Source organism: Mobula birostris, chromosome 14, assembly GCF_030028105.1.
Source record: "Mobula birostris isolate sMobBir1 chromosome 14, sMobBir1.hap1, whole genome shotgun sequence".
NCBI lineage: Eukaryota > Metazoa > Chordata > Chondrichthyes > Myliobatiformes > Myliobatidae > Mobula > Mobula birostris.
In genome coordinates this window covers 17860248-17874432 of record NC_092383.1, presented here as the reverse complement: position 1 = coordinate 17874432, position 14185 = coordinate 17860248, and the positions used below count along the sequence as shown (strand labels likewise).

Sequence of the window (14185 nt, the reverse complement as noted above, 5' to 3'; positions counted from 1 at the left end):
GTCAAGAGGCACATCTGGATAGAGCTTCCCCCTCCTGTCTCTTTGAAATTTACACTATCCTTGCTGTATCCACAGCTCAATATAGGTTAGTGGCTGATACAGTAGAGGTGTGATGTTTAAGTCAGATGATGTCATTTGCAATGTTTGCTTTATGGACGAGCTACCAATAATAGTGTTATCTGCAGTGGATGCCATAACCCACCATTGTACATCGCGATACGTGTCTGCTGAATATAGAGAGAACAATCAGGCGCTAAAGACAGAAATCATCGTGCACTGGACCGCATAGTATCCTGCAATTTATGTCTGCTGAGCACAGACAGCAACGTGTGCTGAACTTTAAAACCTCAGTAAAAGACTAATTTATGATTAAAATTCTCCATCCGATTGGTGGACCTGATCCAAATTTGTGCTCATCCTCTAGCATTTATCTGTCCCAGTAATGAGGAATTTTGGGCTCCTCATTTGAGCTGAGATTCAAGATTCAAGATTCAAAGTATATTTATTATCAAAGAATGTATAAATTGAGATTTGTCTGCTTACAAGCAGCCATAAAACAAGACACCCAAAAGAACCCAATTTTAAAAAAAGATGCAGAAAAAGAGGGAAAAAAAATCACAAATCATAGAAGCAAGCAACAGCATTCCAAACCAAATTGAGTCCTTAGATTTGAATCCATGGAGCAGCCTGGAGTAGGCCCAAGCCTTGATCTCAGTTCATCATATTGGTGGGGAAAATCGCCGCGAAGCTGGCAGACACAAAGCACAGCAGCTGGGCTGTCTCACAGCCTCAGCGTTACGGAGGGAGGAGTGAACATTGTGGAAGAACAAGCAAAATTCGCATGACTCCTACCTCTGGTTCCAGCACCCTGTCTTTCCAGTCTATCTAGGACGGCGTTTCAATTGTCCAAGCAGCGGATCGTGCCTGGCACTAAGGCTCAGCCCTGCTGGAGCCAAATGGTCCGGACCTAGATCACACTGCCCAGTAACCCACTCCGAATCTTATTGCCTGACCCGAAGCCGTTCTCGACCTCTCCAAATCAGCTCGACATTTGGAGCAATCCAACCATGCACCTGCGTTAATTGGATGGGCATTGAAACTCCCCTGCCTTAATTTCTCCTCTCCAAATCACTCACTCCTCCTTTACTCTCTGTATACCCATGACTGTGTCACCACCCACAACTCCAATCTGCTAATTAAATTTGCTGACGACACTACATTGCTTGGCCTAATCTCAAATAGTAACGAGGCAGCTTACAGAGAAGGGGTCATCACCCTGACACAGTGGTGTCAAGAAAACAACCTCTCCCTCAATGTCACAAAATCAAAGGAGCTGGTTGTGTACTACAGGAGGAATGGAGACAGGCTAACCCCTATTGACATCAATGGATCTGGGGCTGAGAGGGTGAACAGCTTTAAGTTCCTTGGCATCCACATCACTGAGGATCTCACGTGGTCTGTACATAATGGCTGTGTGGTGAGAAAGGCACAACAGCGCCTCTTTCACCTCAGACGGTTGAAGAAGTTTGGTGTCATCCCCCAAATTCTAAGAACTTCCTATAGGGGCAAAATGTAGAGCATCCTGACTGGCTGCATGACTGCCTGGTATGGGAACTGAACTTCCCTCAATCGCAGGACTCTTCAGAGAGTGGTGTGGACAGCCCAGCGCATCTGTAGATGTGAACTTCCCACTATTCTAGACATTTAACAAGACAGGCGTATAAAAGGGATCTGAAGGATCATTGGAGTCCGGAGTCACCCCAACCATAAACTGTTCCAGCTGCTACCATCTGGGAAACAGTATCACAACATAAAAGCCAGGACCATCAGGACAGCTTCTTCCACCAGGCCATCACACTGCTTAATTCATGCTGATGCAACTGTATTTCTTCGTTATATTGACTATCCCGTTGTACATAATATTTATTATAAATTACTGTAATTGGACATTGCACATTAGAATAGAGACATAATGTAAAGATTTTTATTCCTCATGTATATTAAGGATATAAGTAATAAGGTCAATTAAATTCAATTCATCTGCATCGATTTTGCAATGCACCAGCATGGCCTTTTCTTCAAATTCGCTTCGCCTTCGTTCACCTCTTCATTGTTTGCGGTGATAGTTTACTTCAGAAAAGGTGTCATTAATAATGTTTTTAGTCAAATTTCTTGCCTTTCAAACTAGCAGTAAGCTGTCACTTGCCTTCAGTACGCCATCTTAAATTTCTTAATTTCTTCAATATTGATTCAAAAAGATCTAATGTCTGAGTCTGAATCTCCAAATTTTTACAAAAGGAACTATAATTAGACAAATCTGTTTCATTGATTGTTTCAAAAAAGTATATATTTCTAAGTTTTGAAAAGAAACCTTCTATCCTAAAGAAACGATTTTCAGTTCCGAACAGTTAACAGAAGTTCTTTGATTGCTGGCGGGTAGCTAAAGGTTGCATTGTACTTGTGTATCAAGGACCTCCATAGCTGACAAGTAACTTGAACCTCAATTGCCAGCAAGGAAAGTCAGATGGCGAATTGCCTGAACGACGTTCCTTTGCTGCTTGACGCTTCAGCTCCATTCTGCTGCTCTGCGTAGGCCGCATTAGAAAACTTACTTTAATTGGAGGATGAAGTATTTTGGATCTGGGGGTCTGGCAATTTTCTGTTCCAGTCACATGCTTTATTGGTGTTGGTTTTTAATTTATTACTGTCATGTGTACCAAGAAACAGTGAAAAGCTTATCTTGTGTGCTGTTCCTATCATTACATGGTGCACGAACTAGAATAAGATAAAACAATAACAATGCAGAATGAAGTGTAAAAGCTACCAAGAGAGGTGCAGTGCAGGTAAACAATAAAGCACAAGATCATAATGAGGTAGGTAGTGTGGCCAGGAGTCCATCTTGTTGCACAAGAGGTCTATTCAAGTACCTGATTACAGTTGCATGGTAGCTGTCTTTGAAGTTGATGACACATGCCTTCAGGCTTTTGTATCTTCTGCCGGACGGGAGAGGGGAGAAGAGAGAATGTCTGGGGTGAGTGGGGTAGATGATTATTCCGGCTGCTTTTTCTGAGGTAGAGAGAAGTGCAGATAGAGTCCATGGAGGGGAGGCTGGACAACTTTCAGAAGAGATCTTTTCTTACAAATCTCAGCCCATCAGTCTACATCAGCTCTCAGTGCGATACCATCAGTACCATTCGCACAACTCCCTCATCAATGCCCTCCTAATTGTGCTGGGGCAGCCCACGCTTCCGGTGCCAAAACAGCATGCTCATAACTTGCCAACCCTAACCCCTAACCATACGTCTTTGGAATGTGGGAGAAAACTGGAGCATACCCCCTCCAGAGGAAAGTCACGAGGTTATAAGGTGAATGTACAGACTCCTTGTAGACTGTGGCAGGAATTGAACCCTGATCGATGATTGAAGTCACTGTAAAGCAATTGCACTAACCATGCCGCTGGGTAGGAGTTGCAGCAATGGTTATGATTGCAGGGAATGGACTGTCAGTGAATGGGGGATTAGGCAAACTTTTGTGGGTATCACTGTTGGATGAATTGTTCACCTGTAGCCTGCCAGCAACGATCTTCGATTCTTCCCCTGCCTGACCCTCCTCGCTTTGCTCCGCAGCTGGCGCGTCCGAATCTGGTCGGCTGATAACAGTATCCATCAGGACAACCTGATCATGAGGAGTTGCTCTGTGGACAATAAAAACATACTCAAGAAAAGCCTAGGCATAGGACAGAACATCAAAAACAAACCTGCAGATTAAGGAAATCTGAAAAAAAAAACAAAGTGCTGGAATCATTCTGCAGGTTGGGCAACATTTGTCGAGAGAGAAGTAGAGTTAAGTTCAAAGTTCAAAGAGCATTTATTAACAACATTATACAACCTTGAGTTTCATCTCCTTACAGACAGCTACAAAACAAAGAAACTCAAAAGATCCCATAAAAAAAGATCTTCGAACACCCAACGTGCAGCGAGGAAAAGAAACAAATCGTGCAAGCAATAAAGGCATTCAGAACAAAAGTGAGTCCATAGACGTGAAGCCCGGAGCAGACCACAGCTTCAGCATCAGTTCAGCGCAGAGCCAAGTAAACATTGCAGAGCAGTGAGCAGAACTGGCCCGACCCTTGCTTTTGTCCCGGCACCCTGCTTTTTCCACTCCATCTGGCTCGGCACCTACATCATCCAAACACCGGGATGTTCCTCACACTAGGACTCCACCCTGCCACAACAATATGCTTTAGGCCTGGACCCCACCCCAACGTTTTGGCCTGAACCCAACTTTTCCAAAGCGGCCTGGCACTTAGGTCAAACAAACCCTGCTCTCGGTTTAGGTGGATAGGCTTTGATTCTGCCTCTCCTCCACTCCACTCGGCCTGACTTTGACTCAAAAATGTCTCAACCTCACCTCACACCTGCTCGCTTCAACCCTCGACTCAGCCTCGCCTTCGCTCATCTCTGCATCGTTTGTGATGATCGATTACCATATATTTTACAAGAAAAAGTGTTATTAATGAAGTATTTAGTTGTATTCTTTATTTGTTTGCTCCCAGTAAGCAGTTGCTAAGCTTCACCAGCACCATCTTAAACCAGAAGTTAATTTTCAGGTGGAAAACTCTTATTAAAAACAGGATCTAATGAGGCCATTGTGGTCTATAATGTTTACCCTCAGCAGATATCGTTGCTTCAGCATAGGGTAGTGTATGGTGCCATATATTCAGTAGTCACTTTATTAGATACACCTGCTCATTAATGCAAATATCTAATCAGCCAATCATGTGGCAGCAACTCAACGCATAAAAGCATGCGGACATGCTCAAGAGGTTCAGTTGTTGTTCAGTCTAAACATCAGAACAGGTAAGAAATTTGATCTAAGTGACTTTGAATGTGGACTGATAGTTTGGGTGGTTTGAATATATCAAAAATTACTGATCTCCTGGGATTTTTACACACAATAGTTTCCAGAATTTATACAAAATGGTGCCAAAAATTCAAAAAAAGCATCCAGCGAGTGACAGTTCTGTGGGTGAAAAGGCTTGTTAATGAGAGAGGTCAGAGGAAAATCACCAGACTAGTTAAAGCTGATAAGAAGGCGATGGGAACTCAAATAACCATGCGTTACAACAGTGGTGAGCAGAAGAGCATCTCTGAATGCACAACACATTGATCTTTGAAGTGGATGGGCCACTTCTCACTCATACACTCAATGGCTACTTTATTAGATGAGGAGGTACCTAATAAAGTGGTCACTAAGTGTACATGTAGTTTGGTAATAAATTTACACTGAACTTTGAACGCTGAACTTCATCAGTGGTCAGCTCTAATGCATCTCCTGTGCAGTGTAGCTTTCATTCTGTGGAAAGGCCACTGACGTGAATTGATGACACACCATGACGAAAGCCAAGGTTCCAGTGGACAGCCCTTATTACTCTGGCACCCACTGATCATCCACAAATCCCCGACTGATTTGCCTCAACTGCAGATGCCATTTTGTGCAGATGATAATATCAGACATCCCACCCTGCAAAAACTCACTTCAGGGAGGTAGCACCATCAATTTGCGGGAGACTCGCGGAACTTCAGGGAGAGGTGAGATGTCTGCAATAGAGTAGCTCCTTAGCAGCTAGCCAGCTAGTTTAAATAATGTTAGCCATGCTAATGAGCAAATGATACCTGTTAAACTCACCTCAACATGTCTTTTACAGTCTTAACCCACCATGGGTAATAGAAAAGTCACTGTTGCAAACAGTGCAGCGAGCAACACTGTCATTATTTTTGAACCTATTAGGCAGGGGTTCACTTTAGTGTACTCTGGGGTGAAGTACGTTTTATATTTTCTTTTTTTGGAACACTCTGCCATGGCGCGCGTGTGCGCTCTCTCTCTCTCTCTCTCTCTCTATCTCTCTATCTCTCTCTATCTCTCTCATTCCCGCTCTCCCTCGCATTTCCGGGATATTGCATATAATTTGCGAGCATCAGGGAGCCACTATTAATATGTGGGCAACTCCCGGAACTTCTGGGAGAGGTGGGATGTCTGTAATCTAGCCATTGCAGATGTTGATATGACACTAGATATTGACCTGCAATGCAGGGCTGAAGAAGTAGGTCCCAGGCTTTGTGGAGAGTTCAATCAGGGCCCACATTGTGCATCTCCTAGACTCTAAATTCATCTCCCCTTCCCCCACCCACCTTCCCCCTAACCTGGTCTCACTTATCACCTGCCAGTTTGCACTCCTTCTCCTCCCTCAACCTTCTTACTTTGGCTTCTGCCCCCTTCCTTTCCAGTCCTGATGAAGGATCTCAGCCCGAAGCCTCAGCTGTTTATTTCCCTCCATAGACGCTACCTGACTTGCTAAGTTCCTCCAGCATTTTCTGTGTGTGGTGGCTCAAGATTTCCAGCTCCTGCAGGATCTCTTGTGTTTGTGTTTGAGCCAATAGCCTCCTCATCTCCGGTGGGGCCAGCTGTCTCTTTGTTCCGGTGTCTGGTATGTGGTCTCCCTATCGTGATATGCTCAATAGTAAACAGTATGATGCTGTGTCTCCTAAGTCAGCCTGGAAAGAAAGTGATGCATAAGATCTTCATACGACCACTGACAATGCCGTCCTGGTCTGTTCTGAGGTTCTTGGTGTGAGTGGAACTGGTAGTAGTTCTGATTTCAGTGTGAGTTGTTTACTGGCACATAGACACCTCAGGTTCTGTTCTTTTGTTTGGACAATTGTTTCTCAAAAACCCTGCATGGCTGTGGCTTTTACCAACTGCCCCCCTTCCCCATTCTCTTCCAGCTTCTCTACTTATTTTCCCCCATCGTGCTAGAGTCCATGATGAAAGCCTCATAGCAGGTGGGAGTCAGGAAGCATTTCATTGTGGCGGTGTCCTTTAGTTAGGGCGTGTTCCTTCAGCACTGATGCACCACTTTCCTGTAAACTTTAGTGCAAGGCTTGAGAAAGCAGCTCACGCGTGTTATATCACAGCAGCAGTGATTAGAAATCAATCAACGATTCAGGCTGTAAGTAGCTGACGATTCCTTTAAATAGCTCTTGGAGGGAGATCCTACCTTCAGCTGATTGTGCTCAGCTGTGTGAGGCCAAGCGGGGGCATTAGCTGAAGAGCTGAGCACCGGAATATCACGTTAGCCTCAAAACGTCACCACATGGCAATCGATGCTAACATCTACGCACTGCGAGTCTGGCCTATTACCTTCACTGATAGGCTGGCATTGGCTGTCGTGCATCGCAGGCAAGAGTGTGAATCTTCGCAACTTTGTAAACATTTTACCACCTACAGCGCCCAAGCTTGTGTGAGGTTGAACTGAATCTCGCAGGCATCTTCCTTTTAAGGTTTCTGACTTTTCCTGCAACACTATTATTTGTGTTTTTTGTTGTGCGATCATTTCAGTTAAAACTTTTCATCTTATGCACTGCACTTTCTCTGTAATTGTAACATTATATTCTGCACTTTTTTTCCCATTTGTACTAACTCGATGCATTTATGCATGGAATGATCTGTTTGGGCGGTGTACATTTCACATGACAATAATAAAACAATTACGAAATACTGCTTGGTGTATTCCACATTTTAGATGGCAGTAGCAATCTTTGAGATTTACCAATGATTTTATTGCATTTTCAAATCTGTAATGGCTGCTCTGGCATAAGAAGAAGCAGTGTAAGTAAACTTTGACATTAAGCGTACCAAAAGATAACATTGCTGAAGTTGTGTGTGCAATTTCATTTGGAGGCACTGACGGAAAAGTGTCAACACTCTTTCCCTTTGGGATTGATAAACAGCTCAGCTGGGAATGTGGTAAGTCTGCCAGCTCAGCTTTCCTGTCCTTCTCTTGTTCCTTGGTGGGGCCGCCTCTTTGGTGTCCTCAACTAGCCGCTTAGCACACAGCAAATTTGCTATTTTATGAACAGAACTTATCAAAATTTTTTTTTCACAGCAGAAAATTGACACCTCCCGCTGTGTCAGAGGCAAGTTAAATGATGTCAATCTCTGGTCTGCCCGCAGTATTCTCAGCGTGCACAGTCCTCAGTGCTCCCTGCAGTTTCAAACGCGAGAGAGCCCGTGTGCTTCTGCTTTGAGAGCCTGTCAGAAATCATGGCAGAGATGATAGCTGCTCCGGAAAACACAGGCTTGGAAGTTCTCCTGTCGACACTCAAGGTAAGTGGGATGATTGCCACGATTTTGTTTGGAGTTCCAGGATTTCTTTCTCATTCAAGGTCTCCCAATTGTTTCAGAGGCCAGAAAGATTGTTATCATCCTAATGTCATGGCCAGGGTAATACTTTAATTTATGAGAGCATGCCCAAATTAAATTAAATCCTGACTAAGCTTCTACAGATGGTACATGTCTAATTAGAATAAACTGTTTAGAAAGTGGTTCAAAACTGCTGTTTGTAGCTCAGAAAAAAATTCTAAGCTAATATCCACAGAATGAAGTGGCATCTTTTACTTGTAAAGTAGATTATTTAAAATAGCATTCACCATTTACTATTAAATAAATGGCTGTTTATTTTGGTCTGAATGCTTTTTGTTACCTTAATATCTGCTGGCAGAAAGTTGCTTAAGTTCCAGTGAAGTTCTGGTGAATTTTTTAAAAAGTTAAGTGCAGTGCAAATTTATATCGTGTTTAGTCATCAGTGCTATTTTGTAATGGTCCTGAATTTTATTTGCAATACTGTATTTAGTTTGCCAGCACTGTAGTAGATAAAAAGGATTTATTTAATTGTGTCTTTTTGTAAATTGAGGGAAACATAACTTGGGAGGGAAAAAGCTTTTTAATCGTTCAAACATAGTCCGGCACTCTATTACGACTGATGTGTAGAACAGCATCATTTACCCATCTTCTCTCCCTGTCCATAGAGAGCTTCACCAGGGTAAGGTTAATTGATCCAGTGTGCATGACTTTTAGGTAGTAGGAGCCAGAGTAGGAGCTATGTTGCTTTTTCTTTGTCCCAACTGTTTTAAAGAAAAAATCCTTAATTGCCCTATGCTGACATTAAGAATTTAGTATTGTTAATAAAAAATGTGGCAGAGGTAGAACAATATGGGGTACTAATAGGAGCTGTTCTCCCTGTGTACAATTTTTAACATTAATCGGTTGATTTCCTACAATATTTTTTCGTAATAAATCAGGGGTAATATTATATAAATAAGATTAATTGTCTAATACCACAAAAAACAAAAACGTAGCATGATAACATAGTGAATATTGCTTTACGGGACTTTATCACCAACTGGGGTTTGATTCTGTAAGGAGTTTGAATGTTCTCCGCCTGACCACGTGGGTTTCCTCCACCTTCTCTGGTTCCCCCCTACTTTCCAAAGATGTTCAGTTAGGGTTAGTAAGTTGTGAGCATATTATTTTGGTGTTGTAGACGTGACGACACTTGCGGGCTCCCCTCAGTACGACACTTCCTGACTTGATTTGAGACACAGGACACATTTCACCGGGTCTCGCTGTGCATGTTAAAAAATAAAGCTAATTTTTAATCTTTACACAGGCTGGACTGCACTGGGACTGCAATTGGTATTGATTTATTCTTGTTATAGGTACTGAGATGCAGTGAAAAGCTTTTGTTTCAATGCCATCTAGATAGATCATGCCATACATGAGTACTTCAAGTGAGTTAAAAGAAAACAGAATGTGGAATATAATGTTGCAGCTACAAAGAAGGTGCAGTGTAGAGAGACAAATAAGGTACAAAGGCCTTGATGAGGTAGATTGAGAGATCAATAACTCATATGTAGCATATGAGAGGTTTGGACAAGATTCGGACAACAGCAAGATAGAAGCTGGCTTTGAGTTTGTTGAACACGCATGAACAAGCAGAACGAGTAGAAGGAAGGAAATATTTATGGCATTTAGTGGGAAGGTAAGCTAGTAGCCAAAGACAAGACAGAAGTCAAGACCAATACTTAATGAGGTTGGGAAAATAAATTGGATCTGTGGAGGTAGCAAAATTCGGAGAAGTGGGCAGGAATAGCAATGGAAGGCAGGGAGGAACTCTTGGGAAGCAGGTGGAGAATGCACAAGGTAGGAATGGAGCACTGGAAGCATTAAATCAGGTGGAGGAGATGCAACTAAATTCATTACTTTAATTGGGACTGGAAACAGATGGATATAACTGAACAAAGGAAAAAAGAAGAGTCAAGGCAAAAGAAAGAATCATTTTATTAAAAATTGAAATCAGATTTATAGCCTCATTTAAATAATTACTGGAAAAGGATTATTGTTTAAGAAATATTTTAAATGATTGCATGGTGACTAGGAGGTGAATGCATGACAGGCAGGTGTTCTGATTTCCTCCCACATTCCAAAAACATTTGGATTAGTGGGTAAATTGTTCGTATGGATGCAATTGGGCCGAGTGGGTTTATTGGGCTGGAAGGGCATTGACCACCTTTTCACTCTGTCTTTTAATAAACAACAATTAACTCAAGGTGGATTAATCATAAGTGTGTTTATTTTACTTGCTGCAAGGGAAGGCCATCGCTGTACAAGAGCTGGCGATAGCTTTGAAAAAACAAACGGCATACTCATTCCTTTATACATAAGTGTTAACTACCCATGCAATTTCAAGGTCAGGGTGCATTCTGTTAACCTATGAACTTGGTATCCTTCCAGTAACTGAATCCACTTGTCTTTCTGCAGCTTGTCATGTACTCAAGGTGCATCGGCGTAATGCTGCACAAGCATTATTACTCTGGTACGACACAGGTTACATTTTGTTACGACAAGTACATTTCCACATTCGCTCCTTTTTGCCATTTCATGACACTACATTTCACCAGAGTAATTGAAATATATACGTAAATGTATATAAAGCAGTGATGCAGATTCAAACTCCAACCCCAAAATTCCCTTTCCATCCAACCACTTCAAGGAGTACCTATTTCTTTTCTTAATATCCTCTCCTTTGACCTGTTATTTCACAGAAAAATTGGAGGAGAGTAACATATCACAATACCAATAGTTGTACCATCATGCAGAATAGTTGGCCGTCATCCTCCCAGTGCCCCGATTGACCATCACCCACCTCCCAGAGTGTAATATTGAGATACCGATCCCCTACTTTCTTAATCACTTTGGTAGCTTCTCAGATATGGTAGCTAAGTTTGCTATATTTTCTGATTCGTCAGGTATGTAAGTATAGCATCTCAAGTGCCCGCTTTTTCTGACGGAATAAAATCCAAAGCCATTCTGTTCTGTAATGCTACTGTACGAACAGCCATCAGGTCTGCTGACAACTTGGTTAATGCTTGTTGGGTTTGATCAAAGGCACATGCGGTTTCATTCACTACTTAGTCCAAAGCCGATGCTCTATTCATCAGTTCCTGGGACAATCTCATAGTCTCATATCCCAGAAAGGCAATCATCCAGAATCTCTCGCCCCTGTTATGAACCTCTGGAGCCACTGGACTAGAGGGGAGTGAGGCACTGATGACGTGTGGCATGTGGGGGATTACATAGGCAAGATAACAGCCGCCCTTCCAGGGCCGCGGCTCTTTCCACTTCCCCTCAAACTTGTGGGGCATGCCAGGCAGCCGGGGGTAGGCCTGGTAACAACACACCCAATAAGTGCCGTTCAGCAGAATGGGAGGACTGAGATTTCTCAGTTCCATGCATGTACCTTTACTGCTCCCCTGATAGAAGCCCTTGCCCTTCCAGATGCAGTGACAGGTGACCTGATCAACGCCCTCGGCCGCTGTGCTGGACAGTTTCATGTGGGGAATCTGGTCTCCTTGCTTCTTGCGGCTGCACCAATTGCACTTAAAGGGAGGAACATACCATCCATTAAAGCACTCATAATGGCAATCGATGTCTGTCCAGTAACCACTCAGGGTTTTCAGTTTGGCTCCACTCGTCCTCGGGTTACTCCTGAATGTGTCCGCCGAACCCTATTCACTGGAATGAAAGGGAATTGTCCATAGCAGGATTCCTCCTTTACCGTGAAATAGAATATGGATACAAATCCAACATGTGGAAATGATCAATCGCTGGGTGTATTCATAACCACGTGAAAGGAAAGACTTATGAGCAGGGGGACTGTTTATATATACCGCTGTGGTCGCGCTGATACGCAATGAGTCAAAGCAACACATTGAGTCGAGCAGGTCTGGCTGAACTGTTTACTGTTTCAATCCGCGCGCGCTTAAGTTCCCCTGCTCTTTGTGGGGCGGAAGTGACGTCGGCTTCCGGGCTGAGGTCTGACCCACACTCGGAGCCCTCTTGGTTGTCGCTGGCTGCGGACTTGCCCGTGACTGCTGGAGCTGGTTCGCTTGCCGCGTGGGTGAGCCGCCACACCGAGTTATCCATTAGTACCAGCATTGCCAGTACAAGCAGGGCAATCGGTGCAGTGTTAAGGAGTCTCATGGTTTTATTGGCTCGGAAGTCTTTTTACAGTGCAAGGTGGGTACCAATAATGGTTCCTCTCTTTCCCTGATAGCTATATTCATCACCAACAGTACCAGAATGCTCCTTCAAACCGAGGTTGCAAACAAATCTTCCTCTTCCAGACAACAAGGCTCTGTGTCGTGACACTTAGTGTCAGCAGTCAATTGTTGTGCTTCCTTCACCTGCTGATGGTACAGTTTGTCAAGGATACACAACAGGCCAACATGTTTTCATGCAACTTAGGCCTGACCATCTGCTTAACTCCTAGTGGTGCATCAAATGGCAGGTGCAATAATGATTTTGTGGGGGGCAGTCCAGTAGTCCTCTTGGCTGTGGCCTTAATGGTCATTAGGACCAAAGATCCTTGTTAATCCAGTCTCCTCACACATTATACCAATCCTAACTTAATCGTTCCATTCATCCTTTCTGCTAACTGAGGATGGCAGCTACAATGGAAATGTCGGTCAATTTGTAAGGCCCTACATTCTTCTTTTATTACCTTTCCAGTGAAGTGAGTCTGTTGTCACTAGACAGTTTCCAAGGGATCACGAACCTTGGGAAGATTTCTTCCAATAAACATTTAGCTACCGTAACGGCATCATTCTACAGGGAAATGCTTCAAATCTTTGTGAAAAACCTCATTAATGACTAATACATATTTGTATCCTTCACAAGGAGGTAATTCTATAAACTCCATCTGTAAATGCACGAACAGTCCATCAGAGGGTGGTGGAGATCCTTCCACCTTCTCTATTTTCCTGGATCTTGTAAAATACATTGTTCATTGATTTACAGCTTGTGATAAACCAAGGCCATACTGTGTTTGATTTATGCAGTCTATTAATCCCCTCTTTCCCACATGGGTTAACTTGTGAGCACAGCGGGCATCCATGGTAACAATTCCATAGGGGCAACAGGCCATCCATCCTGGTGACACCAAAAGCCACCATGTTGGGTCACAGCTCTGCTCCTCGGGGACAGCCCATCGTTGATAGGCCTTCATGTCATCCAAAGTTGGAGACAGCATGGGAGCCACATTATTCTGGGTGCTGTGTCCTCAGGGATGGTGAGTGACGGCTGGAATGCAGCCTTCTTGGCCACCCAATCCACAGCATCATTTCTGCGAGAAATACCATTAGTTTGACCAGTACGTGCTGAGCATTTAATGATAGCTAACTGCTTAGCTAGTAGTAAGATTTTTATGTGCATAGAGGTTAGAAATCACCCAAGTTTCCATATATATATATATATTTTTTTTTCCCCCTGCTACGCCTTTGGGGTAGCGCATGAGGTGAGGTATTGGGTAGTGCAGGGCGTTAACAATGTTTTAACTGCATGGGGGTACATGGACAACTGTAAAATGGTTTATGACTATAGACTTGGCCTGTTGTACGGTGTAATAGGTGGCTGCGAATGTAGGTAAGTGGCCTGGAAGCTAGATGCTAAAATAAGCAAGAGGCCTTTTCTTATCGCCATGATCCTGGGTCCGGAACATCTGTGCACACCCTTCCCGATGGTGTACAAAGAGGTGGGACTCTTTGTTATAGTCTGGTAGTGCCAATGCAGGGGCAGACTGCATCGCAACTTTGATGCGTTTGAATGCACCTTCAGCCTCAGGGGGCCAGACCAGTGGGTCTGGTTGCTTTGGCAGGGAGATGTTCTGGAGTGGCCTGACATTGGCCGCATAATCCAAAATCCACTGTCTGCAATATCCTGTCGTATACAAAAAATGCTTCTTTCCACAGTATGTTTCGGGTTGTGGTGCCTTGGCTATAGCCTCTAT

General features: G+C 43.5%; 1 protein-coding gene across 3 annotated transcripts in view; it reads left to right on the top strand.

Moving 5' to 3' along the window:
- The first annotated feature begins 7905 nt into the window (after positions 1-7905).
- agbl1 (AGBL carboxypeptidase 1) overlaps positions 7906-14185 on the top strand; it is a 248374-nt gene continuing 242094 nt past the window's right edge. For all 3 annotated transcript variants that reach the window (XR_011889055.1, XM_072278140.1, XM_072278141.1), the window contains exon 1: positions 7906-8166. Coding sequence is in view for 2 of the 3 variants with exons in the window: in XM_072278140.1 (XP_072134241.1) it covers positions 8104-8166 (63 nt within the window). In the remaining variant the exon portion in view is untranslated. The remainder of the gene's footprint in view (positions 8167-14185) is intronic.